The 25,902-nt window shown below is 52.2% G+C and overlaps 11 protein-coding genes across 11 annotated transcripts; 8 read left to right on the top strand and 3 right to left on the bottom strand.

Annotated features, from left to right (window-relative positions):
- Positions 1-15: 15 nt before the first annotated feature.
- BU24DRAFT_441582 (AICARFT/IMPCHase bienzyme) lies at positions 16-2,424 on the bottom strand (the record flags this gene model as incomplete). Its single annotated transcript, XM_033530453.1, has 5 exons — positions 16-841; positions 902-1,280; positions 1,339-1,521; positions 1,574-2,349; positions 2,406-2,424. The coding sequence occupies 5 exons, from the start codon at positions 2,422-2,424 to the stop codon at positions 402-404; spliced, it is 1,797 nt and encodes a 598-aa protein (XP_033384772.1). The 3' UTR covers positions 16-401.
- Positions 2,425-2,702: 278 nt separating this feature from the next.
- On the top strand, positions 2,703-4,678 carry BU24DRAFT_422770 (nudix family hydrolase-like protein). The gene is made up of 2 exons (XM_033528071.1): positions 2,703-3,538; positions 3,622-4,678. The coding sequence occupies exons 1-2, from the start codon at positions 3,009-3,011 to the stop codon at positions 4,478-4,480; spliced, it is 1,389 nt and encodes a 462-aa protein (XP_033384771.1). The 5' UTR covers positions 2,703-3,008; the 3' UTR covers positions 4,481-4,678.
- Positions 4,679-5,008: 330 nt separating this feature from the next.
- BU24DRAFT_422769 (uncharacterized protein) lies at positions 5,009-5,468 on the top strand. The gene has a single exon (XM_033528070.1). It carries the CDS (start codon positions 5,094-5,096, stop codon positions 5,301-5,303), a length of 210 nt encoding a protein of 69 aa, XP_033384770.1. The 5' UTR covers positions 5,009-5,093; the 3' UTR covers positions 5,304-5,468.
- Positions 5,469-6,022: 554 nt separating this feature from the next.
- On the top strand, positions 6,023-6,935 carry BU24DRAFT_409533 (uncharacterized protein; the record flags this gene model as incomplete). Its single annotated transcript, XM_033525926.1, has 4 exons — positions 6,023-6,063; positions 6,135-6,286; positions 6,348-6,794; positions 6,862-6,935. 4 exons carry the CDS (start codon positions 6,023-6,025, stop codon positions 6,933-6,935), a joined length of 714 nt encoding a protein of 237 aa, XP_033384769.1.
- An 807-nt stretch (positions 6,936-7,742) lies between these two features.
- On the top strand, positions 7,743-9,039 carry BU24DRAFT_422767 (uncharacterized protein). Its single transcript, XM_033528069.1, has 3 exons — positions 7,743-8,329; positions 8,398-8,490; positions 8,548-9,039. Exons 1-3 carry the CDS (start codon positions 7,888-7,890, stop codon positions 8,730-8,732), a joined length of 720 nt encoding a protein of 239 aa, XP_033384768.1. The 5' UTR covers positions 7,743-7,887; the 3' UTR covers positions 8,733-9,039.
- Positions 9,040-9,088: 49 nt separating this feature from the next.
- On the bottom strand, positions 9,089-11,077 carry BU24DRAFT_433436 (uncharacterized protein; the record flags this gene model as incomplete). The annotated part of the gene is made up of 3 exons (XM_033529973.1): positions 9,089-9,203; positions 9,243-10,834; positions 10,895-11,077. The coding sequence occupies 3 exons, from the start codon at positions 11,075-11,077 to the stop codon at positions 9,089-9,091; spliced, it is 1,890 nt and encodes a 629-aa protein (XP_033384767.1).
- A 495-nt stretch (positions 11,078-11,572) lies between these two features.
- BU24DRAFT_422766 (uncharacterized protein) lies at positions 11,573-12,857 on the top strand. The gene has a single exon (XM_033528068.1). It carries the CDS (start codon positions 11,712-11,714, stop codon positions 12,648-12,650), a length of 939 nt encoding a protein of 312 aa, XP_033384766.1. The 5' UTR covers positions 11,573-11,711; the 3' UTR covers positions 12,651-12,857.
- Positions 12,858-13,176: 319 nt separating this feature from the next.
- Positions 13,177-15,038, bottom strand: BU24DRAFT_346488 (uncharacterized protein; the record flags this gene model as incomplete). The annotated part of the gene is made up of 4 exons (XM_033523488.1): positions 13,177-13,593; positions 13,644-14,135; positions 14,195-14,868; positions 14,921-15,038. 4 exons carry the CDS (start codon positions 15,036-15,038, stop codon positions 13,177-13,179), a joined length of 1,701 nt encoding a protein of 566 aa, XP_033384765.1.
- Positions 15,039-18,776: 3,738 nt separating this feature from the next.
- On the top strand, positions 18,777-21,125 carry BU24DRAFT_441578 (uncharacterized protein). Its single transcript, XM_033530452.1, has 2 exons — positions 18,777-20,206; positions 20,263-21,125. The coding sequence occupies exons 1-2, from the start codon at positions 19,189-19,191 to the stop codon at positions 20,733-20,735; spliced, it is 1,491 nt and encodes a 496-aa protein (XP_033384764.1). The 5' UTR covers positions 18,777-19,188; the 3' UTR covers positions 20,736-21,125.
- Positions 21,126-22,465: 1,340 nt separating this feature from the next.
- Positions 22,466-25,308, top strand: BU24DRAFT_391727 (NADH-quinone oxidoreductase). Its single transcript, XM_033525122.1, has 5 exons — positions 22,466-22,657; positions 22,711-22,734; positions 22,797-23,179; positions 23,234-24,822; positions 24,890-25,308. Exons 1-5 carry the CDS (start codon positions 22,540-22,542, stop codon positions 25,020-25,022), a joined length of 2,247 nt encoding a protein of 748 aa, XP_033384763.1. The 5' UTR covers positions 22,466-22,539; the 3' UTR covers positions 25,023-25,308.
- BU24DRAFT_201374 (uncharacterized protein) lies at positions 24,857-25,793 on the top strand. The gene has a single exon (XM_033521825.1). The coding sequence runs from the start codon at positions 25,164-25,166 to the stop codon at positions 25,635-25,637; it is 474 nt and encodes a 157-aa protein (XP_033384762.1). The 5' UTR covers positions 24,857-25,163; the 3' UTR covers positions 25,638-25,793.
- The last annotated feature ends 109 nt before the right edge of the window (positions 25,794-25,902 follow it).

The raw sequence follows: 25,902 nt of genomic DNA, 5'->3' as shown, positions 1-25,902 counted from the left end.
CAATTCTGAATGAGGAAAAACTGGCCATTTGTGCTTTGATCATTGCTTTGGATGTGAAGTAGTGCTTTCCCACCTACTCTAAACCTTTAACCTCGCTATTTCTGACCGATCGTCGCGCAAATCCTCGTCGCACAAGGGATTAGGATCGTTCCCGTCGGGATAACTCTAGAACAATTTGGAATTGTTAGCTCACGAGGTCAAGCATTAAAAATCAGGGTGGAAGTGACATGTTGAATGACTATTTAGACATCTAATAAAGTGACCGCTTTTGGTATAGCCGACCCAAAGGACACCGAATACATGCAAGAACATCTTAGTAGCAAATGGAAATCATGGGTTATCATCATCAGACAAGGAGGAATCGGTCCCTCTTGGGGCCTGGGGGGTTTCTTTCTAAAGTTTTAGTGGTGGAAAAGACGGATGTGCTGCTCGACGAAGGTGATGCCCAACTTCTCGGCGGTCTCGAAGACAGCGCCATCGTTCTGGGAGCCGGTCGGGGCGGCAATGTAGCTAACGCCGGAGCGCGCGGTACGGAAGACGTTGTCGATGAAGGGGAAGAAAGCGTCAGAGCTGACGGCGACGCCCTTGAGCTTTCCGAGCCACTCCTTGCGCTCCTCGGCGGTGAAGGGCTTGGGGACCTGGCCCTCCTCGAAGTTGGACTCGAAGTCCTCGCGCTCGATGCCGGACTCTGGGACGAGGCCGCTGCAGAGGAGGTCGATGACGTTGGACTTGGAGGGTCGCTTGGTGCCCTTCTTGAAGGTGAGGTTCAGGGTGCGCTCGTGGAAGCGCATCCACCAGTTGTCGGCCTTGTCGCCAGCGAGGCGGGTGCAGTGAATGCGTGCTGTCTTATGTTAGCTGCTGTTTCGTGCTTTGTTCCATGAGTGACTGAGGATATGCTTACATTGCTGGCCGGCTCCAAGGCCAACAACCTGGCCGTTGAGTGCGTAGCAGACGCTGTTGGACTGGGTGTACTTGAGCGCAATGGTGGCGACAGTCAAGTCTCGGAGGGCAGCCTCTGGGAGAGGGCTGGAGTTCTTGGGAGTGATGATGGTGTTGAAGGTCTCCGCAGGGACGATCTTGGCGTCGTTGCGGTGCTGTCGGAGGTTGATACCGAAGACGGTCCTGGTCTCCTCGGGGCCGGGCACGAAGTCGGGGTCCATCTGGAGGACGAGGTACTTTCCACCCTTCTTCTTCTTGAGGATCTCCAGAGCCTCGTCGGTGTACTTGGGGGCGATGACACCGTCTGAGACCTCACGGCTGATGATCTTTGCGGTAGGGAGCTTTTAACGTGGATTAGTAAACGTTTCTGAAGAATGGGCAAATTATGTGACGACTTACATCGACCTCATCGGAGAGAGCAATAACGTCTCCGAAGCTGGACATGCGGTCGGCTCCACGGGCACGAGCATAAGCTTGGGCGAGACCAGACTTCTCAATGCCTTCAATGTCATCGACCATGTACACTTTCCTCTCCTCCTCGCTGAGCGGGACACCGATGGCAGCACCGGCAGGGGAGACGTGCTGTATTGAGTTAGAGAACGATCTACGTGATCAATAATATGCATATCCTTACCTTGAAGCTTGCGGCGGCGGGGTAGTTGAGAGCTTTGCTAAGCTCCTGAACGAGCGGCCAGGCATTGAGAGCATCGAGCAGATTGATGTATCCGGGGGAGCCACAGAGGACCTTGAATGGCAATTCGCCCTCCTGGACGAAAGTGGCAGCGGGCTTCTGGTGAGGGTTGGCACCATATCGGAGAGGCAGATGCTGCTGGCCCTCTCCAGCATACTTCTTGCGGAAGAAATCGGAGATCGCGCCGTCGTAGGCAGCGGTTTGCTCGAACGCCTTCAGGGCAAACTTCTGCCTGCTCTTCTCGGACAGCTCGCCGCTCTCCTTCAATTCGGCGAGGAAGTCATGGTAATCCTTGGGGTCGCTGACGATGGTGACACGAGCGTGGTTCTTTGCTGCGGCGCGGAGAAGGGTCACTCCACCGATATCAATCTCCTCCACTGCCTCGGGGATGGTGACGTTGATCCTGGCAACGGTCTCTGAGAAAGGGTAGAGGTTGCAGACGACGAAGTCGATCTTATCGATGCTGTTCGCAGATAGGTCCGAGTCATCCGAGTCGAGGTTCCTTGCGAGAATTCCTCCATGTACAGCTGGGTGAAGGGTCTTGACGCGACCTCCAAGCATCTCGGGAGCCTTGGTAATTGCGGATACATCCTCGACGGGGAAGCCGGCCTGGCGGATCATCTTTGCGGTACCGCCCGAAGCGAGCAGTCTGACGCCCTTGTCATGGAGGCCCTTGGCCAGGTCCAAGAGACCTGTCTTGTCGTATACCGACAAAATAGCTTTTTACTGAGCATCAGCGCAGCACTCGGATTGAGATCCAGAAAAGGTTACCCACCTGTCTTTTGTCCGCCCATGATGACTATGGGAATAGATCAAACGCTGGTGCACAATCCAATTGAGAGGGATCTGGACAATAACGACGAACGATTGCTGATGCTTCTAGGATGATTGAATTTGATGGCCAGGGTTAAAGATTGAGAAAGTCGCGAGGCGGATTTTTTGTGCAATTTCTGCCCCGCGTTTACGTCGAGGGCGGGCAGCCCCTCGTCCGATTTCGGCAAGGTTGGGGCCAAGCACTGTGCTATCCATATCAATCGACGTGCGAAACCATGGGGAGGCGTCCATGCGTCAACTTTCTAAAAAGACCTGGGGTTGATTGCATCATTTTTAACCACTTCATTGACCAACAATACGCGAGCTCAACTTCTCAAATTGCCAGTCGATTGCCTTCCCCGGTCTCTTTTTAAACGAAGAATACCCTGAGCATCCTATCAACTTAAGTCTAATGCCATTGTGACCACCAATCGTCTTACAAAAGCTGAAACTCGGGCCTCGGCTCCGTGGAGCTGTGATTTGAATCCTTTCTTACGTGATTGGCATTGGTTCTTCTGCATTTTGATTCCACAATTTCCATAATAGCATACAATTCTGGGGCAAGATGGAGACTGGGACCGAACCGCTTGTTGCGCACCTCAAGAACGTCCTGCTTGAGCTTGCAGCCAACCCGTACCCCGAGGTCGCGTGCCCTCCCAATGTCCCTCGAAGAGCTTCCGTAGCTGTCATCCTTCGCATCCAACCCAATTATGCTCACTGGCCCGCTGTGCATTCAAAGCAGCTCCATACTCCACATGCACATCACGCACAGCAGCGGCGAAGATCCTCGGTAGCGTCCAATTCCGGTCAGAAGCTGTCGTTCAAAGATATCCTCGATGCATTCTTCGAACAGGATTGGGTGAAGCATGGCGACCCGGAGATGCTCTTCATCAAGCGTGCTACACGAATAGGAGACAAATGGAACGGTCACGTTGCGCTTCCGGGAGGGAAGAGGGACCCGGAAGATGCAGACGACCAGGTCACTGCAATGCGAGAAGCTATGGAAGAGGTTGGCATAGATTTGTCGTTCTCCCACGCAATAGCGGTCGGAAACTTGCCACAGCGTGTGGTGACGACTTCTTGGGGGAAAGTGCCGTAAGTACACACATTGTTGGGCTGTCTATTACTGCCTTTCTCTATGTCTGGTGGTCTTTGGTTTTTGCTCACGTCGTTACAAGATTGATGGTGCTATGTCCCTATGTATACCTCCTCACCTCGTCCGACTACCCACCGCAACGTCTCCAACCCACCGAAGTAGCTTCCACCCATTGGGTCTCGCTCCGCGCCCTCCTGTCCCCTGCCCTCCGCACCCACGAGTACGCCGACGTATCGAACCGCCTGGCCAAGTCTGAACTAGGCATCAAGCGGTGGTTCCTGCAAGCAATGCTGAGCAAAATGATGTTCGCAGCCATACGCCTCGTCCCATCAGAAAGCACGTATTGCAGTTCCATTCCGGGGTTCGTGCCGGAGGGTCCAGCACCGAACAGTTCGTTAACAGGGAAGCTGAAGGAAGTGCTGGTCGGGCCGGAGGCGGGCTATGAAGCTCGCCCGCCACCACTACTGCTGTGGGGGTTGACGTTGGGGGTCATTTCGGATTTCCTGGAGCACATACCGCCGCACAATGCCCTAGAGCTATGGACTTACCCGACGTTTACGAATTGGGACGTGCGGTTCATAATGTGGGCTATGTCTTACAGGTTCAGGAAACAGAAGGCGATTGAGATGGGTACGGTTGATACAGGTGCTACTGAAGAGACCAATGAGTCTGAGATTGCAGAGGACAGAGAAGATAAATCCACGGAGAAAGTCGAAGAGGTTGAAGAACCGGGAGAAGTGGGAATAGCTGGTCTAGGAGTAGGCCGCAATTGGGGCAGGACGGGGAGGGCTAAAATGATTGCAAGAGGAGCAGCTGTGAATTCGATGTTGGAAGGATACTATCCCATTGTCCGCAAGGCTGTGGCTACGGCTTTGGTCGGAAGGCTAGCGGTCGCGTCGCTTGTGGCAGTCTATGTGTGGAGAAGATACAGCAGGAACTAGGAATCACTTCTATACCTATAGTGTCTATTCAAGAGTGTAATGTCGCCAGTACACAGACTTAACTGCTCGTTATATAACCTCGCGAAGGCACTATTGTGGGCATGAAATACCACTCGTAGCAGGGGGCCAGTCCGACGTGCGACGTGCCAACCCTCTGTACAATGTGAATAGCATGTATGACGTATTAGTAGCATATGGATATGCAGGTACTCAATGAAGATATCCCCAGCCTTCCGCGAACGTGAAGAACAATGTATTCGGGAGGTTCGTATTCTAAGAATAAGTATAAGGCTGATTAGTCGAGAAACGAAGCCCATCAATGTGCCTAGGTCGGAATTACTGATCTACAATACGAGTAGAGAAGGTTGTTGCGTGGGTAGATCTGGTCGGAGATAATTCTCAGATGGTCTGGGGAAGCTCGGTGGCGACTCGGAGTCGCTTCGGTCTCTGCGAGCGAAGTGCGAGAGGACCTTTAAAGGTTGACCAAAGCCCATCTACGTCCCATCGCACATTTTGCAAAGGAATTGCAAAAATTAACCATGAGATCGATGATATCAGTAATAGAATGAGTCTTAGAAGCTTCCAATGAAAAGAATATTGATAATCAGGCGTGATGGCCGATGTAAAAGCTGAGCGGCATGCGGCAAGTCCAAGGAGAAGCCGAAGCGGCATTACCTCTGCGGGTACCACCGTAAGAAACGAAGAGAAGGGTTCCCCCGACGAACACGCGAGAGCGAGAGTACCCCGGGGCTGTATTATTGTATCATTCGTTATTGTTGGGGTTGGCTTGTTTAGGTTTCGTCGGAGAAGGATTTTTTTCTAAGCAATTGGAAGTGGACCCTGCATTAATCAAGGCGCTCTTTTACGAGTATCTCCTTGGAGGCCATGGAGCAGTTCTGTAATTAATTTGATAGACTACAGTGTAATACGGAGTACCATATGCGTACTTGGTAAGAAGAGGGAGTACGTATGTACAAAGAATCAATGCTATTGTCCATATCAACATAGATAGAAAACTACCTATAGTAGATTGCAGCGACGACTCATCCTTGATTGCAAAAGTTAAAACAACAAAAATGAGAGAATCGGAGAATCTGATCCATGGTTTCAAAACGAACACGAGGTCATTCAATTGTTAAATCTGGCGTGGTGGAGTGATACATTTGCCAGATTGCGGTGATCACTGGTCGCTGTGGTGGTTCTGCTCCCCCGGTTGCCGCCGAAGAATACCTAGCGAACAACGCTTTGCCTGGATTACGCTGACGGTGCTAGACTGCTTATTACACTCGCACTCCAGACCCTCCTCTCTTTCCTCTCAGCGGGCCGGAAGCTCGGCGACGTCACCATTGCACTTTTCTGTATCGTCCGATCAGGACCTTTGAAAATATAAGATCCCCCCAAGACCCGCTCTAAGAGGTCCTACCCACTACATACGATCTCATTTCCACAAGGCTACACTTACATTCCTCATCCCCTCCGCTCATCTATCCTACTCGTAACAACACTATCACAACCCTTCCTATCAACCACATTTGAGCAAATATGAAGGTCCTTACCAAAGAAGAAGAACAGGCACATTACAAGTATGTCTGCCACACCTCTAACAGAGCTCCTCATAGCTACATCTTCGAACTGTCATTGATCATATCTATAGTGCCACCATCAAGGGCGGATCCATTGCCGGTCTTATCGGTACCACAATCGGTGCGGTGGGTGTCATAGGTGCTAGCAGGAGGTTTCCCGCTTTCCGCGCCCTTACCATCCCCTTCCGAACCTTCCTCGTCGCATCCACTGGAACTTTCGTTGGTGAGTTGCACTTGTTCAATTCTCTTATCTAGGAACTGGCCATCTGACTCTCTGACTCTAGCCGTCCTCGGCGCCGATCGTGCCTCCGCTCAATACGACATCGATCACAACCCCGAAAAGCAGCGCGAAATCGCCCGCGAGAAGGAACGTGAGGAGAAGCTCATTGCCGGCAAGACCACTCTCGAGCGCGCAAAGGAATGGGCTGAGGAGAACCGTTACCCCATCATCTTCGGCTTTTGGGTACTCTCCATGGGTGGATCCTTCATCGCCGTGAACCGCAACAAATATCTCTCTGGCTCCCAGAAACTCGTTCAGGCACGTATGTATGCACAGGGCGCGACACTCGCCGTCTTGCTCGCCTCCTTTGCTTTCGAGACAAACGACGCAAAGAAGGGCAAGGGTCGGTGGGAGACTATCAAGGTCATCGACCCCAACGACCCCGAGCACAAGCATTTGATCGAGAAGAGAATCCATCACGAGCGCTATGCCGGCGAAGATCAATGGAGAGGTATGTTTCCTTCATCACGGGGACAATCGCCCCTCAACAATTGCTACGAATGCTAACGTCAATACAGATATGGTCGCGGCTGAGGAAGCTCGCCTCGAAGCCAGAAAAGCTGAGGCAAAGGCACAACAGAAGGCTGAATAGTCCGGCAGCGAGAAGGAGAAGTCTTTTGCACTGTTCTGCTCTAATTATTGATCTCAAAAGTCTTTGTCGCGAACGGCACGCTACTACTCCGACACCTCTCATTTCGAAAACGTACGCATAAACCTTTCCCCCTGGTATCTCTGGGGAATCCATCATTTCACGGCGTTTTAGCGGGTCCTGGTTGGAATAATGTCCGACTTGTATTTCTAGGCGGTTAAACTTCCTTGTTCTTCTTTTTTTGGGAATTCGATAGGGCTGCATATGTGTAAATCTTTTCAGGCGCGTGGGCCTAACCCCGCGTCTATGTACTCCATGATCGGGGAAATTGGTCTTCCCGCCACGTCGATTATATATCGCTATATTACGATCTACCTTTAAACAAATCGAACATTAACTGTGAGATTTATCATGATGGTCAGATTGACTCTTGGATCTATACTAATGACCCCACTTAAGCACACGTCGACACAGATCTTGGAATTTTCCACAAGACACGGTGTTTCCCAGTTGGAGCTTGAACTGCCTACAAGTATACTAGTATTAAGTCTATCCTATTTACCAAGAAAGAATTTCAAACCACTCTTAATGCTGGAGTCGGTAAACTTTAAGTAATACCATGCGAGACTCAGATATCTGATAAAAATGGGTAATCGCAACGATGCAAGGGTTCTAGCACTGAAGCTCTGGCATAGCCACTGTTGCTCGCACAGTTGGCTTACCTTTGTGTTTTTGGAGTCTGATGAATAAAGTCAAGCACATAATTCATGCTTCCATAAAGTAGCTAATTCAATTAATTGTAACTGTGTTTGATACCTACACCACAACGTCGTTACCCAGTGGTCGTGACAATAGTCGGTTGATCGTTTGGCCGAACCCCCGACCTCCTTCGTCCCGCCGCCAAACCTCCAACACCAACAAGCCAAGGTTCCCCAAACCACAACGTCAAGCCAACATGAAGTGTAGTCTCTTCTCGCTCGCCGGACTGGCATCAACAGCACTCGGTGCGCGCTTTGCGCTCCATGTACCCAACACACAGCTTGTCAACCCCTCGACTCTGCCATCTTCCACCCACGCCATCCTCCAGTCTTCGGGTCCGCCTCAGGAAGCATATCTCACACGGTCGAACTCGTTCAACTTTTACAATGTCTCCGCTGGAAGCTACCTGGTGACCATACATTCCCGTGACGCCCTGTTCGAGCCTCTTCGGATCGATGTCAGCCTAGAGGAAGCTGTGGAAGGCAGCGGGGATAAGAAGGAGGTGATCAAGTCGTGGCAGACATTCATCGGCAACGAGTGGGACAACAAGGGCGAGTCCCGCGGAGAAGGCGGCAATGGTGTCGTGTTGGAAGCCCGCCTCCTTGGGAAGAAATACTATTTCCAGGAACGCAGCGGATGTAAGTTGGGTCGATATCGAGAGTAGCGTGTAAGCCTGGACAGATTATGCTAACTGACGATCTATTAGTCTCCCCGCTTTCTTTCTTGAAGAACCCAATGATGCTCATGGCATTGTTCTCCATGGTTCTCATCTTCGGCATGCCTAAGCTCATGGAAAATAGTAAGTACACAGCAGGTACCTGGGTTGGAAACATTGTGTCTGACGAATACTTTGTAGTGGATCCCGAGACCCGTGCCGAGTTCGAAGAGATGCAGAAGCAGAGCCCTCTAGCTTCTGGCGGAGCCGCCAACCCAGCCCAAGCTATGCAGAACTTCGACCTCGCCTCCTGGATGGCCGGCAAGACTGATACCTCGAACAGCCGCGGCCACAGCCCAGCTCCTCAAGGCAAGAAACGGGGATGATTGTTGATGAATTGGAGTGTAAAAACAGGTCGAGAGGAGATGAGGCTCCTGTGCAACGACCATGGTGTAGCTTTTAATGACTGTTCGTCGATACGTCGGACGATTACATAGAGATTACATTATACATCATAAACGCCAAATACCTGTTTGGTTAACCCTGTGCCGCTTTCACACGGTTGCTAAACTAGAATTGCTATATATTCAATTGGTATCTACTCTAGTATGTTCAGCAAAAGCATGACGGATATATTGATTTGATCTCCCCATGTAATTTCTGTCTCAAACATCGAAATCCATCTCTCAAACCATAGAAACCCCCTTACAAAAGCGTCCCCAATTCACACGATGAACGAACTTTAAACAGCGCCGACCTCACCCTTCCCATCCCTCTTCGCCAGCTCCTCCACCCGCAGCACCTCCCCGGTCTTGACGCTCTCCTCCAACTCCCCCCTCGTGACATTACACCTAGCACTATACCTCCCCTTCGCCCGCCTACACTTCGGATCGAACAGCAGATTCTCACCCTGACACGTACTCCCCAGCACATCGACCACCAGCACCGCAACTACGAGCCCCGCCGTCGTCCCCACGAGATCCAAGCTATCCATATGCGCAGTCGGCAGCACGATGATAACCGCCGCGACGACGAACCGGAAAACGAGACGCACGCGCTTCCCGAGGCGCTGGTTAGGGATAACCTTGTGGATATGCGTCATAGCGATGACGCCCATGCACGCGAGCGCGACGCCCACGCCCCCGCAGAAGAACCACGGCAGCCCGCTCGGGAGGTGGCCCTCGGACCGCGCGACGAAGGTCTCGTAGAGGGTATCGACGTCGGCGTCGTGGGTGTCGTGTGCGCGGACGAGGACGCCCAGGGAGGAAGCGCCGAGGACGAAGGACATGATGAAGGGGGCGTGGATGGTGATCCATATTGACGCGGACCAGACGGAGCGGCGGATGGCGTGCGTGTGCAGGTTCCAGGCGTCGATCTCGAAGTAGATCCAGTTGAACGTGAAGGCGAGGATGAGGCCCAGCACGGCTTTTCCGAAGAACGCGTTGATGCCGAAGCCCACGGAGCTCTGGTACAGGAGCCCCAGCACGCAGGAGCCGAAGACTAGCGTCACGAAGGCGGCGGTGCGCTCGATGCGGTGCTCGATGTTGGCGGCGGGCGTGAATTCGAAGGCTTTCTCTTTCGCCCAGCGGATGTAGGTCTGGCCCATCCAGGAGGCGGGTCGTGATAGGTGGAGAAGGATCGTGGCGCCGAAGAGGTCGAAGAATATGGCGGGCCAGATTAGGCCTTGCTTGGTACCTTCTTCGACGTGGATGCTTGCGACCCAGAAGGCGCAGGGGATGATGATCATGATTGCGTTACCAATCATGGTCGCGCGCACCATGGGGATCTTCCACGCGAACCAAGTGTACGACGCTGCGACGAAGAGCCGGGATGCGAGATAGAATGCGACCAGAGGGGTGTAGGTGTGCTCCCAAGCGTCGTTGATGTTCGTCGTGAAGCCCAGGAGACAGGTCAGGATGAAGAGCACGGAGAGGCGGCGGATGAGGTCGTCTGCGTCTATCCAGCCTATAATGGTCGCAAGATCGGACCAGAACTTCCAGCTCATAATGAAGATGATGACGAAGTGGAGCAGGGACTTCCCCGTGGGGTGCTCGGCGGCATGGTCTCCGGTGATGGCGATGATTCCCACGTAGAAGAGATCCACGAACAGTTCGTAGCTGCCGACCTCCTGTGCCTCGCGAGCACGCCAGAGGAGCCCCTTGTGGAAGTACTGGCGCACGATGGGTCTCTGGTAGAAGCGCATAGTCCCGCCTTGCTTTCGCTCAGCTTCCCATTGATTCTTGTCGAACGAGCCAGAGCTGGAGTCATCAGAGGCATCGTCTTTGGTCCTCAAGTGCGCAGAGTAGCCGTACTTTGAGAAATTTGCGTCGAGTTGGACGGCGTGCTCGGAGATCATGTGGAGTTCGTTTGAAAGAGCGTCCATCTCGCGAAGTACGCGCTCGAACTCGTCCACAATGTCGCCATGCTTTTCTTTGAGTTGGCGATGCATATCCTCATGGTGAGCGTGGGTGTGGCGCAGAGCGTCAATCTGTGTATTTCTTTAATATAATTCGATCAGATGCTGCCGCATTGAATGGGTGATACACACGTGCTCAGGCGAGCCGTGGATGAAGAGATCATAATCAACATCTTTCTCGCCGTCCGCAAGTCCTTTGCGGATGTGATCAGCATCTTCTGGAGAGCTGGCAATGTGCACTTTCGTGCCGTTAGGTCGCAGGAACTGCCTCAGTCGTTTCCCAGAATGGTGGTGGTGACCATGCAGGTGGGGCATGTGAGGTAGATGGTGGTGATGATTGTCATGGTTGTCCGAACTCTGGGGTGTTGATACACCATCCTCTGCTGCTGGAGCCATAAGCGGATCTCTTGCGATATGCGCAGACTATCGCAGCAGTAGCACGAGATACAGCGTTTGGCAGTTTGCCATACTTCCCAAGGGGGATGCCATAATATCTACTCCGTACATTGGGAACCATGTTGCTTCGCATCCGTGCAGATCAGCCCTCCTGTGGTGTACAGCAAAGCAATGTGCAATGTGTGACAAATGCCCCTTTCCGTCCAATCGTCTAATGAGGAAAACGCCAATGTTGGGTATGCGACATAATCTCATCGACGCTTTTCCAAGGGTTCCCTTCGAATACCAGTAGAGTCCAAGGGAGCGTTCCTCGGTGGCCGACGATGGGCTGGGGTGCCCTTAGCTCAGTAATCCTCCGAGCGACTACGAGTATATCTACCCTGTAGTATCTGGTGCGCCTCGTATGGATGCTGGCCCATCCCAATGCTTACGAAGCAATTCATCTTCCCAATTGCAATTTATCCATTTCTTGAACCAATGCGACGTGTAGATCAATCGTTAGATGCATTTGCATTGTAGAAGTTATTAGTTCACCGTACAAATCCCACCCAAAATGCCCTTGGGGCGGCAACCTTCATCACGTCCGACCTCTCGGCCTGTGAATATCAATAACACGCCGCTGCCACCTAGGATTTTCAATATCCCCCAACCAATACAGAATCCCCATCATGAGATAAAAGAGGAGGAAACCAGTAGTCATAATTTCAACAATGAAAACCCCCTACCAAACAACCCGAACAACTCCCAGGCCACAACACCCACCATGACCCCCATTACACGCAAAACCATGCGCAACCGCGCACCACGAGAAATCATCGAATACGCCGAAGGCGACATTGACCTCACCCACCTCAACGACCCTACCAACGGACTATTACGGGACCACGCACCGCCACCGCAAGCCAACTACGCCACGATAGAAGAAGCCCAGATCTCTCTCCGCAACTGGGCGCGCACCCACGGCGTCGTGTACACCATCTTCAAGACGTGGTGGCGACCGCACGAGACGGGGCGGCGGCCCTACCGCCTCACGTACGGCTGCAACCGCGGCCGCAAGCGCTCCGCACGCGGCAACAGCATCAGGAAGTCGACGTCCGGCGCCCGCTGCGAGTGCCCGATGAAGTTCCAGTTGCGCGCGGAGGATATCACGGATCCGGCGAATAGCAGGTGGATCGTCGAGCACCTCGACAACCGCGCGTCGGTCGTGCATAATCACCCGCCGGAGAAGGATCCCTACCAGCACGTGACGTATAGGAAGGAGCAGCTCACGCCGGAGGTGTCGAGTGTGTTGCTGGAGGAGTATGCGAAGGGGGGTGCGGTAGGGGCGCTGAAGAGGCTGAAAGAGAGGTTCGGGGATATCAGGTTGAAGCCGAAAGATGTGTACAATCATTGGGAGCAGCATCAGCGGACGAGGAAGGAGCGGGAGGCAGAGGGAGAGACGGTGGTAGATGAGGGGTTAGCAGCGGACGAGGGGGAACAATTTTGGTGGTAGGAGTTTGCATGGTGTTGATTGAATGAGTATGGAGCTGGTGCTCGTCAGTCTTCCGACTGAATGGAATGGATCGTGAGGTGGAAGATCACCAAGTAGATACTTGAACGAAAGTCATTGCGTATATCCAATCATACTGTAAGAATAAGGTATTAAAGTAGATGCTGTCAAAAAGAGACAGTGAACCACACACGATCCAAATGAAGGCATGTTTCCTTCCTTTCTTATTCGATGTTCTTTACCTTTCCTTCCTTCCCTTGTTCGACATTGAATACCGTTCCTTCCTTCCTTGGTTATCCAAGATAGTATAAACCCCCCCCTCCTGCTTCGACCTCCCCCAAGGATTTCGATCCCTCCGTAATGGTGCAATGTGCCAACCATATCCCACCCATCTATATTATGTGGTAATCTTCACAGGAATCGGTCTAAAAAGCGTAGCGTTGCTGATATCCATTTTGATGCTTGAAGAAAAGGCGTTGGATGCCTCACGATGAACTGTTATAAACACGGTTCTCAAACGCTTTGAACTCTACACTGTTCGATCAACGTCCTCGGGAAACCGTATCGTTCGTTGCACAGGTCCTGATGGTGAATCAGAGCCACCAGGCGTCGTAGCGGCAGTCTTGATTCCCACGTTCCTGCCCACAGCTGACGGCTCGATGACTCCACCGGTTGACCTTGCAGGAACGGGCGTCGATCTGCCACTTCCGGGATTACTGGACGACTCATTATCCTTTGGCCTGATAATCGACCTCCCTATCCGGCGGATCTGGTAAGGCAGGGCCTGCGACCCCGGCGACTCGAGCTCTCTGCCCAAGTTGTCGTTGGACTGCTGGACATGGAAGGGTTCTTGTCCCTCAGGCAGATCTGAAGACAGAGCGTTGGATATCGTGCGCGGGAGGTAGATTCCCAGTTTACCGAGCGGGACGCTTAGGCCGTGGATGATCTATAAAAGTCAATGTGCCGTTCTCTGTGAATGTCTCGAAGGTGACTTACAACGCTGCATACGCAGAGAAACCAGACGACGACGTTCATGACTTCCATCAGAAACTTTGCGTCTGGTCTGATCTCGCCATCGACAGTGATGTGGCGCAGGAAATCCAAGCTCACGTACAAGTAGAACACTGCACTGACGCCAATTGGGCCGAAGAAGCCAGTGTAAATGGCTTGCCTCTTTTCCTCGATTTGGTGGATCCATTTGTGCATGGCGTAGACGATGGGAGGTCGCCTTAAGAGTAGCACGAGGATTCCTAGGAAGATGAGGCGGTAGATGGGAATCACGGAGTTGTGTGCGAATTCTGGCCAGGGACATACGGCGCCGAACCATATGAAGATGGTCACGTTTAGGAGCATATCGATTGTTGGCTGGAAACTGTCATCGAGGGTCTCGAGGCGAAACCAGTCATCCCAAGTGAAGGTGTTACCGGCAATGAAACATGCTAGGACATCGTCGGATCCAACGAGTCCAACAGTACCGACGATGAAGAGCTGGAAGTTAGTTAGAGCTGGATCGTTGTATCATATAGATCTAAGTCAATCAAACTTACAGCGAGTGCAATCGCGAACACAAGAAAGCTCTCCCGGTCGATATAGTTTCGATCTTTAGCCCAGTGCAAGATCTCTTTGGCGATCCACCCGACAGTAGCACCATAGACGACGGAAAGAATAATAACATAACCCCAGGTTTCACCAAACCAGTCTCCAATGGCACGACTCGTACTATGATCCTGGCCTAAGCCACCGTATCCGACATGGAGAATCAGATACAGTGGTAAGAAGAGAAATGGATAACCCAATCCGTCATTGGCGCCACTCTCGGCTATGATGATCTTTTGCAGCTCCTTGGGAATGTTCTTGTCTGCAAATTTACCCTTAACTATGGAGTTGGATAGAACGGGGTCTGTGGGTGTGACACATGCCCCGACAGCTAATGCCTGGAGAAATTGAATGTGTGGGACAAAGGCAAAGACGAGAAGACTTGTGGAAAGCCACATGATGGTCATGCCTGGACCAAGTAGAAGAGCGAGGCTCTTCCATTCTGTCTTTAGGTACTTTGAAGGAAGCTGGACGCCGGCTAGCACTAATTGTACACCAAGCACGAGCCGAGTAAAGTATAATGTTATTGTGTCCAGAGTTTCGACATCACCCAGGGCATACTCAAGGGGCCTTATGAGGTTTGTAGCATGAGGTGAAAAGATGACTCCCGCTACTAGAGATATTACTGGCCAATGTCAGTAACGGCTCCTACTGGTCGGAGAAGGAGAAGGCAATACAAGGCTCAGAGAGATAGAACTTTTCCTTGAATAGGTAAGAAACAAGGCCAAAGACAGTGATGAAGCCTCCCAATGTGGCACACACAATGTTGAAATTGACGACTGCCAACGTTGGCATCGCGTGTATGCTCTGTCTAGGCCTATTGGAGGGTACCAGGTCGTTCGCTATGAGATCCCCTTGAGAGAATGATGGTGGTACTGAAGTATGTCATTACATCATCGAATCTGCACAGGTTGCGAAATTTGTGTGTTGTTGCACGGCAAAGCTAGAATCAGGCGGTCCAATAGATCGAGCCTGTACTTCCTCTAGCCACTCGTTTTAGTTTTGACTAGAATCATGTTAGACCTTGTCAGATGTCGTGAAATAAATGTCTCAAAGATCTGATAGATGCATATGTCTTGGCATAACAGAAAGGTGTTAGTGTATTCTCCCTGCGAACGTTCTTGATTGGTCGCCATGATCACCTTCTCGATTCAACGACATAACTTGGGAGATCGAGTGCTGTGCTCAGGATTTGCGTTGTGTTGTCATTGTGCTCAGTGGAAGGATGAGTATGTTGGCTGTTTCATAGCACTCAAAGGGCGATTGGTGGGCGAAAATAGTTGATATCAGCATTGTGCCGATCGACCAATCTCAACCCATGGTCCGCGGCGTGTCTTCCAGCTATGTCGCGATTCAACACTCACGGCTCCTGGAATGTAATACCCCGCCTTCACATGCTCAGCATAGTCGTTGTAGCTCTATTCACATGGCGAAATTTGATAGGGAGTAATGAATACTACCAGCATTGGTAAGGGTTCCAGCTCGTGACCTTGATATACGGGAGCCGATCGCTAAGCTGTCCCGAGACTATGCTTTACAGATGACATGTGGAAATTTTCCTTGATAGGATGGAAACCTTTGCAAAAGAGAGAGCAGCATCAGCAAAGTAGGGATATCACAGACCACAAAAAGGATGAATGAAAAAGGATGGAGAGACCACTGTATATATATCAAGTCGATACTGATGGAGTGCATCTCTGTCCAAAGGTCAGTACGGTTTGTTAAGAGACAGCAGGGCCGGAGAAGCAGTGGCGAATGGGACAGCTGTGATAGCCGTCGCATGGTTAGTGATCAAGACAAGGTGTATGATTCGTCCATGTAGAGTGTTGAGCAGTAGGACAAAGCTACCGATACCAAGCTACAGCTTCATGAGTACCCACCGTACTGTTGTCTGTGTTGAAGGGTCCCACACCTCCAAGATCTGGGGGAAATTAGACCACTTTGCACTGATACAATCTACGATGACGGAAGTCGAGAAAGAGCAAATCAGACAGCAGTGTATGGCTCAGGAGCGTATTCCGCAAACCCGTTCTGACATGTGAAGGCTCATGAAGGCCAGCCCTACAGTAGGTTGAGGGTGGACAATGATGGTGTTGTGCATATGAGATAAGGGTAGTGCACCACAGGGCTTGGAACTTGGGGCGTATTGGCGTCGAGTCGGAGGGGCATGGGATACACGTGCTAGCGGGAGGCGGTCCGCGCTCGGCGATGGAAGAGAAAAAAAAAGTTGGATGGTTGAAAATGGCACAGCACACCACCCAACCCAACACACCGTAGCTTCGTGGCTCGGGAAGATGGCCACGACGGGTAACGAAGGCCCACGAATGAGCAATGGGCTTGACAAAGCAATTGGAAGTGGCCATTATGGAAGCCCACACATTAGCAGAGACGGAACGCTTCGAGAATCGACACAGACACGAGCCGGGCGGGCTAGAGAGTGCTCCAGACGGTAAGCGTGTGTTACTTGTAAGGGTTCCGAGAATCAAGCGAGGCAAAAATCCGCCTTTAGTCGAGCGTACGATGGGACGAAAAAACCAAGGTATGTGGAGAACTGAAAGGAAGAGAAGTCAGAAAAGTAGCAAAGAACGCATTGCGGCTGGTGCGGCCGATCTCTGTGTGTCCCTGCAGACGGCAAAAGCACCCAGGATCCCAGACGGCAGACCTGACTCCTGCCCAGGGGTCTCTTAGAGGTTCTACCGTCTTACACACCCCGGCTCTCGCGACTCAAGCCTATTTCATCAAGTTCGGTGGTTTTGGTGGCTACGGGGTAACCCCACTGTGTCCTGATATATTGGTGTCAATCTGTCGATATTTCTGGGTCGCTGTTGCTGCTAATGCCCAGTGTGTACACAGTACACGTTGCTTGCTTCCATTATTATCACTCGTACGGCATCTTTCCTAGCCGTGGATGTGCAGGTGGAGTGTTCCAAACATATTTCCGATTCAATTGCGAGGAATTGAAAGTCTTTCCCGCTAATGAGCAGAAGACGACCCATTGTTTCCATTGTAATTATCAGTTGTAGGGGTAGGTATATGGGTATCGCTATCGGTATCGATTGTGTAGCTGTGGGGGTGAGCACTGAGCACTGAGCATTGGAATGCCAACACGATGCCACTAGACTGCGAGAGCTAGGAAGCTGTTACTGTACATCTTAGCTGAACATGAGAGAGCCAGTAGGGAACCGAGTAAAGCGTAGCAACGCAGTTGAGCAGGGCCTCCAGGGTGCTGGACTCCTGTTGAGCGGTTGTAAACGAGGCGAGGGCTGGCCGTCAAGGCGTGATGCTGCATGCAAACTGGCGGTCTGCTTCGAACCAGTAGCACTGGGCCAAGGCCGGCGGACAGGAGGATCTTCAGGAAAAATTTCAAGAGATGGCCAACGCCGCCGCCATCCAGGAGTAGTTCTTCGCTGTAATAATACACCTTCCATGAGAAGATGGTACGGAGTAGTATTAGTGGAAGTGGAGGTCGGAGGGTATAGGCAAGTAGGAAGGTTACTAAGGCAAGTAGAACGGGAAGCGATGCGACGAAGAGCAACACTCTAGACTGGCGCACGAAAAGGGTCCGGCTAGGTTTCAGTGGCAGTGCGACGACTCCCGATGAGTACGATTGCTGTGATTGCTGCGCTGACTGCAACTGTCTAGGTACCTAAGCGGTAAGTGGTAAAGAGGTGGAAGAGGCGTTAGAGGTGAAGAGGAGATGTAACTAATTATTGTGTCGTTACTATGAAGGCGGTGGGAGAAGATGGACAGGGGCGTTCCTGCTTTTTTCCAATCGCGGTTTCCTCCTATTCCTCGGCTCGGCAGCCTTGCTGTTGTGTGTGTGCCTGTGTGTGCCTGTGTACGCATGAGGCAGTGAATAAGCTTCTGAAAGGTAAAACTTTTCTTTCTTTTTCCCTCTGTAGTCAGTAGTACACCGTAGATGGTCTGAGTATGTAAGATGGTCAATTCGGTCCCCAGGAATGTTCAGTGCGGTGGCAATTGGACCCTTCACCATGAATCACCACCAACAGCGGCATCCTCTAGAGTCCAAAGAGAAGCCGACTCTACAGCGTCTCCACAGCAAAGGAGTGATTTTCGCCAGAGAGCATTGGCGGGTCCTAGGTATGGTCCCTGGCGTTGTCTATCAAACTACCTGCTAGTTACAAAGTAGTTACCTTGAGACCTTAGGTAGGTAAGTTTTGCATACGTTGCAGGCGTATCTTTTTCCTATCCGCCGTTGACCCCTGGAAGGTTCCATAGACCCATAGACCCATAGGGGAAGAAGGGGAAGGGATGTACCGAATAACTACTATGTAGGTACAATGGAATAGTACAGTGACTAAGTGAATACTCCAGACTAGTTATGTGTAGTAATGCTCTCAACATCTACGTACCGTGCATGTACCGTACAAGTAACAATACCATTCGTTTTTTTTCCTTCGCGTGTCGCTAGCCCGGTCCGATTTAGGATGTCCCTCCATCCCTCCCTCCCTCCCCCCGTAGTGAATTGCAAAAAAGAAATGCCCAGAGCTTCTAACACAATAATCACCCTCCCTCCCTCTACTAGGTATCCTACAGATACTTTATAAGTCACCGCCTCCCCACACGGCGAATTCTATTCCAATTCCTTTGCCCCTCTTGCTCGTCCATTGTCCCATTGTTGTGTCGAGTCGTGTGTGTTTTGTTGGCTTGTTTCTGTTGCGAAGCCGTCGAGGCAGACCGCCAATTCCTCCATATCTTTATCCACCACAACCACAACTATAACTATCTCTCTCTCCCGCTTCCCAACAAGCGACCCGCCTCTCTCAACAACAACACCCTCGCTTTGATAGCTGCCCCCTTCCCCCCGTCGCAGTCAATCGCTCCTGTCCATCGTTGCTTGCCTTTCCAGCTGCACGTTTGACGTTCTGCTTGCATTTTTACACCCATTGCTATCTTTAAAGCGCCGGTTCTTCACCTTGTCAACATGGCCACCACTGCACGACCCCAGAACCCTGTCCTGAGGAGGACTGTCACCACCGACTCTGTCCCTTCCTCCTCCGCTCCCTCGGTATCAGTCTCTCCCGTCGATTCTCCTACTCAATCGGCTTCCTCTACATCGCTCTCCTCGCTTGCTTCTGAGGATGCCCCCGTCAAGAACACCCGCGGCAAGCTCCTCGATACCTACGGCAACGAGTTCGAGATCCCCGACTACACCATCAAGGACATCCGCGATGCCATTCCTCCCCACTGCTTCGAACGTTCCGCCGCCCGAAGCTTGTTCTACGTCTTCCGTGACATCTTCATGCTCGGTACCTGCTTTACCGTTTGCTACAACTTCATAACCCCCGAGTATGTGCCCTCGTACGCTGCCAGGACCGCATTGTGGGCTGCGTACACCGTCTTCCAGGGCTTGGTCGGTACCGGTCTCTGGGTCCTTGCCCACGAGTGCGGCCACCAGGCCTTCTCCCCCTCCAAGACCCTCAACGACACCGTCGGCTGGATCTGCCACTCTGCTCTCCTCGTCCCCTACTTTTCCTGGAAGATCTCCCATGGCAAGCACCACAAGGCCACCGGCCACATGGAGCGTGACATGGTGTTCGTCCCCAAGACCAGGGAGTTGTATGCCACTCGCGTCAGCAGGCTCGTCCACCAGATCCACGAATTGACCGAGGAGACTCCCCTTGCCACTGCCATCCACCTCTTTGGCCAGCAGATCGCTGGCTGGCAATTGTACCTCTTTGCCAACGTTACCGGACACAACTTCCACGAGCGCCAGCCCGAGGGCAAGGGCAAGGGCAAGGGCAACGGATTCTTCGGTGGCGTCAACCACTTCTTCCCTTCCAGCCCCATCTATGAGAAGAAGGACGAGCATCTCATCCTCCTCAGCGATCTCGGTCTTGCCATCACTCTCGGTTTCGTTTGCTGGGTCGGCAAGAACTTCGGCTGGACGAACATTTTCGTCTGGTACGTCATCCCGTACTTCTGGGTCCACCACTGGCTAGGTAAGTTGGCTGTCACCAATTCCATGTTTTCGTAGATCATCTCTAACGGCTCGCAGTCTTCATCACCTACCTCCAGCACACCGACCCTCAGCTCCCCCACTACGATGCTAAGACCTGGACCTACACCCGTGGAGCCGCTGCCACCATCGATCGTGAGTTTGGCTTCATTGGCCGCACTTTGTTCCACGGCATCATCGAGACCCACGTCCTCCACCACTACATCTCCAGCATTCCTTTCTACCATGCCGACGAGGCCACCGAGGCCATCAAGAAGGTCATGGGCAAGCACTACCGCTCCGACACCAAGGATGGTTCCATCGGTTTCTTGAAGGCCATCTGGAAGAGCGCCCGTATGTGCCAGTGGGTCGAGCCCAGCCTCGAGGCCGAGGGTGAGGGCAAGGGCGTCCTCTTCTTCCGCAACAGGAACGGTCTCGGTACCGCTCCCTTGAAGATCGCTGCCCCTGTCCCCAAGGCCACCGCCGGACAGAAGGCCAAGATGGCCATCGGTGCCGACAGCGATAACGAGTAAAGCTACAACATGACGTTTATGTTTCCGAATGAATGGTGCCCCCCGTCTCCAAATGGACCGACGTGCCCGTTCTCCTGCATTAGAAGTGGAGTTTGAGGTTTCTTTGCAGCCGTGTCAAGCACTCTGGCAATAATGACATCTGATGTTTCTTGTTCTGCGCCTCCCTCTCTGACTTTTCTTCTTTTCTCATTCTGGCGTCAGAAGCCAAGCGTTTGTGTGCTTTCAGGCTTGTATAGTATAGACCACTATATCCCCCCTGACGATGATTCGGGCTGGTTGGCTTCGGTTTGTAGACCCTTCGGGCGGAGTTTAAAAAACAAGACCCCCTTTAGATTAAAAGACAGATCAAAACGAAAAGAGAAAAAAAATTCCAAGTTTACAAAAAGTTCAACAATAAAGCGCCCGTCTGTGTTCGTGATGTGATGTTCGTACGTGTGTATGTTCACAGGATTAGAGGTGGGGAAGTTCTCATGACATGGCATGAGCCCGGATCCGACCGCATCCTACTCCTCCTTCATACGCCCTCGCCTCTTCTGCGGGGAAATAATCCGCCCGATGGTTTGTCACGATTTCGGGAGTCGTGCACTTCATCCTCTTTATCTCCTATTGTTGTTTCTCTTGCACGTACATAATCTCTCTAAATCTTGTACAACCTGACATATCTACTCAAAGAGTCTCAATGCAACGTATTATTCCTTTCCCCTCTCCCTCTTTGTTTTTGCCTTTAGAGGTTGGTATAGTAATTACTGTATTTGATTGGGCGCACGAGTTGTAGTCGGTTGCACGCTTCATAGCATCACACGCATCGCTAGCACTATCATTCGTTTAAGCGAAGGTCGAAGGGTTGATGTAGCTGGATATCTCGACATGTCTCCGCGTACTGAAGGCCATCACGATCCTTGATATACGTGCCGGGTTCGAGGTTCGAGGCTCGAGGATGATGCATGCCGTTCATAGGGATGGAACACTGTTAGTCGAGTGCAATGGGGATGGATGTGGGATTGGTGTTGGGTGGTGTCGGGGCCAGGTAGGGGACTCGCGTGCAGAAGTGTCCAGATGGACTAAGGAGATGTGGTAACATAGGATGATATTCGATCTTTAATCTCGACGACAGCGGCTGGAAGATAGGCATGCTGTTTCATGGGAGGGTATGAATTAAGTGTTGATGGCCATGGCGTGTGTGCATGTAGGCCATAGAGAGATTTGATGGAGCCTCTTCAACCACGGGATATACACGCACGCACACAAAGTGGCTGGAAGATATCTATGCCAATTCATGGGAAGAGACTATTGATATAAATCGTTCTCTTCCCCTTGTTCGTCCAATGCAATTTATGTGGACTTAATTGGCTGTAAACACAGGTTCACAACGTGGTTTCACGAAATGGGAATGGGGGAGGATATGATATGTAGCGACGTTGGTAAGGAACAAGATTTCATCGGATAGAACCCTCGTCAGCTCCAGCTACGGCGCACGGTAAGTCGTGCTCTTGGGAAGATAGCAGGGGAAAGTCAGACGTAAGAAAATAGCGAAGCCACTCTTGCGAGCGAGATCACCCTGACCTTCCTACAATAAAATCCGCCCGTGAATGAGTTGAAGAAGAGGAAAAGAGAGAACAGGACGAAAGGTTTTTATCATTGGCGAGCGATGGGCGCCAAGACCGCAACCGTGCTTCGGGCCAATCACGACCCAGGCGAATAAGCCGTGAGGTCAAACCTCACATCTTGACGTCCTGATCGAGCTCCGCAGCAGCAAAACAACCCACACATCCCCCCCTCCCTCCCCATCGCACACGCCCTCAATATGCTGCGGCAACAATTGATCCGGTCGCTGAGGAGGCCTGCTAAGCTCGCAGGCCTCAATGGCAGCCGGGCCTTTACTGCCTCTGCCAACAGGCCAGCAGAGGTAGAAATCACAGTTGGTTTGTGCCACCCCTCGAGTACCACCCACAACGCATGCTAACGCGCCTCGCAGATGGAAAGAAAGTATCAATCGAGGGTACGGAGCACGATTGCAATTGATCCCCAACTTTCGAGACGATTCTAACACTTCCTTTCTAGCCGGCTCTGCCCTCATCCAAGCGTGCGAAAAAGCCGGATCCACCGTCCCCCGATACTGCTACCACGAGAAGTTGATGATTGCTGGAAACTGCCGTATGTGTCTGGTCGAGGTGGAGCGGGCTCCCAAACCTGTGGCATCCTGCGCGTGGCCGGTACAACCTGGAATGGTCGTCAAGACCGACTCACCACTAGTACACAAGGCGCGAGAGGGTGTCATGGAGTTCCTGCTCGCCAACCATCCTCTGGACTGCCCCATCTGCGACCAGGGAGGCGAGTGCGATCTCCAGGACCAGTCGATGCGGTACGGTGCCGACCGAGGACGTTTCCACGAGATTGGCGGCAAGCGTGCCGTCGAGGACAAGAACATTGGACCGCTCGTTAAGGTAGGGATGCAATTTGTCATCAGCATCGAATAGGCATTTCCTGACACTCGACAGACTTCCATGAACAGGTGTATTCACTGCACCCGTTGCGTGCGTTTCGCCAACGATGTTGCCGGTGCTCCTGAGCTCGGCTCAACGGGACGTGGCAACGACCTCCAGATTGGTACTTACCTCGAGACCGCCCTCGACTCCGAAATGTCTGGAAACGTCATCGATCTCTGCCCCGTCGGTGCCCTGACCTCCAAGCCCTACGCATTCAAGGCTCGTCCCTGGGAACTCTACCATACCGAGACTGTCGACGTCCTCGATGGTCTGGGCTCGAATATCCGTGTCGACTCCCGTGGTATCCAGGTCATGCGAATTCTCCCCCGATTGAACGACGACATCAACGAGGAATGGATCAACGACAAGTCCCGTTTCGCCTGCGACGCTCTGAGCACACAGCGATTGGTCAACCCGCTCGTGAGGGAGGACGACCAGTTCAAGCCCGCCACTTGGGAACAGGCACTCGTCGAGATCGGCAACGCTTACAAGAGGATATCACCAAAGGGCAATGAATTCAAGGTTGTTGCCGGCCAATTGGTTGAGACTGAGACTCTTGTCGCTATGAAGGACCTCGCCAACAAACTCGGATCTGACAACCTTGCTCTGGACCAGGCCAATGGCAGCCAACCCGTTGCTCACGGTGTTGATGTTCGCTCCAACTACGCTTTCAACTCTAAGATCTACGGTGTCGAGGAGGCTGACGCTATCCTCCTCGTTGGTACCAACCCCCGCCACGAAGCTGCCGTTCTCAACGCCCGCATCAGGAAGCAGTGGCTCAGGTCTGATCTCGAGATTGGCATCATTGGTGAGGATTTCGAGAGCACTTTCGAGTACGAGAAGCTTGGTACCTCTGCCGCGGACCTCAAGACGGCCCTCTCTGGAGCTTTCGGAAAGAAGCTACAGGCAGCCAAGAGGCCTATGATCATCATTGGTAGCGGTGTCACCGAGCACGCTGATGCCAAATCCGTCTACGAGCAGGTTGGTGCTTTCGTCGAGAAGAGCAAGGCCAACTTCCAGACCCCCGAGTGGAACGGCTACAACGTCCTTCAGCGCGCTGCATCGCGAACTGGAGCCTACGATGTCGGTTTCACCGTCCCATCTCCTGAGGTCGCCAACACACAAGCCAAGTTCGTCTGGTTGCTCGGCGCCGACGAGGTCAACGAGGCAGACATCCCCAAGGATGCATTCGTCGTCTACCAGGGCCATCACGGAGACCGTGGCGCCCAATTGGCCGACGTTGTTCTCCCTGGTGCCGCCTACACTGAGAAGTCCGGAACATACGTCAACACCGAGGGCCGTGTACAGATGAGCCGAAGCGCGGTTGGCCTTCCCGGCGCCTCGCGCGACGACTGGAAGATCGTCCGAGCTGCTTCAGAATACCTCGGTGCCGAGCTCCCTTACGACGACATCGAGGCGCTCCGCGACCGCATGGAGGAGATCGCCCCCGGTCTCAGGCGATACGACGCCGTCGAGCCCGTCGCCCTGCCTGCCCTCAGCAAGGTCCAGCTCGTCGACCAGAACAAGGGCGCGCAAGCCAGCAACCAATCCCTCAAGTACCCCATCGAAAACTTCTACCTCACAGACGTCATCTCAAGAAAGTAAGTTCCCCCATTACCTCCCCCCTACCTGACCAGCCGAACATGAAATACTAACCTCGAAACCCAGTTCCCCAACAATGGCCCGCTGCTCAGCCGCAAAGGCATCCAAGAACCCGCTTACAAACTTCGACGCCCCAGGCGAGCCCCAACCACAAGTCGGCTACGGCACACAGAGCCAGAGCGCCCTCGCTTCAGCATAAAGATCTTTTCTTTCTCTAAACCGCGGAAGGAAAAATTGGTGGAAGGGGGCTCCTAATAGGTCCCGTTTGCTTGTAAATTCTAGAGATGATGCGGACGGGGCAGTAAGTGGGAATGATGCCCCTCTAAGAATAGAGCGAGATATGAAAGCATGGAAAGGGAGGCGAAGGAAAGGCAGAGGAGAGGAAGAAGAGCATGAAATTCAAACCGTCCCTGTACTGTACATAGGCACACACCGTTATTGGGTTAAGACACACTTTTTTTTGAACAACAATGATCATTTCCAACGAAAAGTTATCACACGTGAAGAACGTTCACGCACACGCATGGAACGAACGTACAGGGTTAATCAACAGGATAGCGAGACGGTCTCACTCGTGTATTGTATATTGTCTTCCAGACCCAGACCGAACAGCCAGCCAGCGTATGTGTACATCCATCGTCAAAAGATCAATCGTTCAAAGCATCTTAGATGGTCGGCGACGACGACAATGGATATCTTTGTTCTTTATCTTATCTCATGTACTTCATGTACTTCATCCACCCCACCCCATCTCGCCTCATGCCCTCTCCGAAGTAAGCAAAAAGCCAAACAGAAAAAACGCCGGGATATATAATGCCCTCTAAATAATATGATATATCTCTAATCTTTCTCTCTCCTTGTCTTCTGTCTCTTTGAATGTCAATAGAAAACACTCGGAGCGTTATCTAAACAAATGTGCCCTCGTAAGGTATGTGCCATCGACCGCGACTTTCCGTTGAAAATACGTGACGTTTGTGACATCGCACGTCGTAGAGAGTCCCTTCAGGAAGGAGAAACGTCGCCATATCCAGACACCCCGAACGACGGTCCCAAAGCCAATCATACATGCGGTAGCATGA

This window comes from Aaosphaeria arxii, assembly GCF_010015735.1.
Source record: "Aaosphaeria arxii CBS 175.79 unplaced genomic scaffold BU24scaffold_4, whole genome shotgun sequence".
Taxonomy (NCBI): domain Eukaryota; kingdom Fungi; phylum Ascomycota; class Dothideomycetes; order Pleosporales; genus Aaosphaeria; species Aaosphaeria arxii.
The sequence above is the reverse complement of the archived record's forward strand: the minus strand, read 5'-3'. Positions and strand labels throughout refer to the sequence as shown.

Coding starts and splice junctions, on each gene's coding strand:
- BU24DRAFT_422770 (XM_033528071.1), top strand. CDS start 3,009: ATGGAGACTGGGACCGAACCGCTTGTTGCGCACCTCAAGAACGTCCTG. Junction 3,539..3,621: donor ACTTCTTGGGGGAAAGTGCC/GTAAGTACACAC, acceptor CGTCGTTACAAG/ATTGATGGTGCTATGTCCCT.
- BU24DRAFT_422769 (XM_033528070.1), top strand. CDS start 5,094: ATGGCCGATGTAAAAGCTGAGCGGCATGCGGCAAGTCCAAGGAGAAGC.
- BU24DRAFT_422767 (XM_033528069.1), top strand. CDS start 7,888: ATGAAGTGTAGTCTCTTCTCGCTCGCCGGACTGGCATCAACAGCACTC. Junction 8,330..8,397: donor TTTCCAGGAACGCAGCGGAT/GTAAGTTGGGTC, acceptor ACGATCTATTAG/TCTCCCCGCTTTCTTTCTTG. Junction 8,491..8,547: donor GCCTAAGCTCATGGAAAATA/GTAAGTACACAG, acceptor AATACTTTGTAG/TGGATCCCGAGACCCGTGCC.
- BU24DRAFT_422766 (XM_033528068.1), top strand. CDS start 11,712: ATGCCCTTGGGGCGGCAACCTTCATCACGTCCGACCTCTCGGCCTGTG.
- BU24DRAFT_441578 (XM_033530452.1), top strand. CDS start 19,189: ATGGCCACCACTGCACGACCCCAGAACCCTGTCCTGAGGAGGACTGTC. Junction 20,207..20,262: donor CTGGGTCCACCACTGGCTAG/GTAAGTTGGCTG, acceptor AACGGCTCGCAG/TCTTCATCACCTACCTCCAG.
- BU24DRAFT_391727 (XM_033525122.1), top strand. CDS start 22,540: ATGCTGCGGCAACAATTGATCCGGTCGCTGAGGAGGCCTGCTAAGCTC. Junction 22,658..22,710: donor AGAGGTAGAAATCACAGTTG/GTTTGTGCCACC, acceptor CGCGCCTCGCAG/ATGGAAAGAAAGTATCAATC. Junction 22,735..22,796: donor AAAGAAAGTATCAATCGAGG/GTACGGAGCACG, acceptor CTTCCTTTCTAG/CCGGCTCTGCCCTCATCCAA.
- BU24DRAFT_201374 (XM_033521825.1), top strand. CDS start 25,164: ATGAAAGCATGGAAAGGGAGGCGAAGGAAAGGCAGAGGAGAGGAAGAA.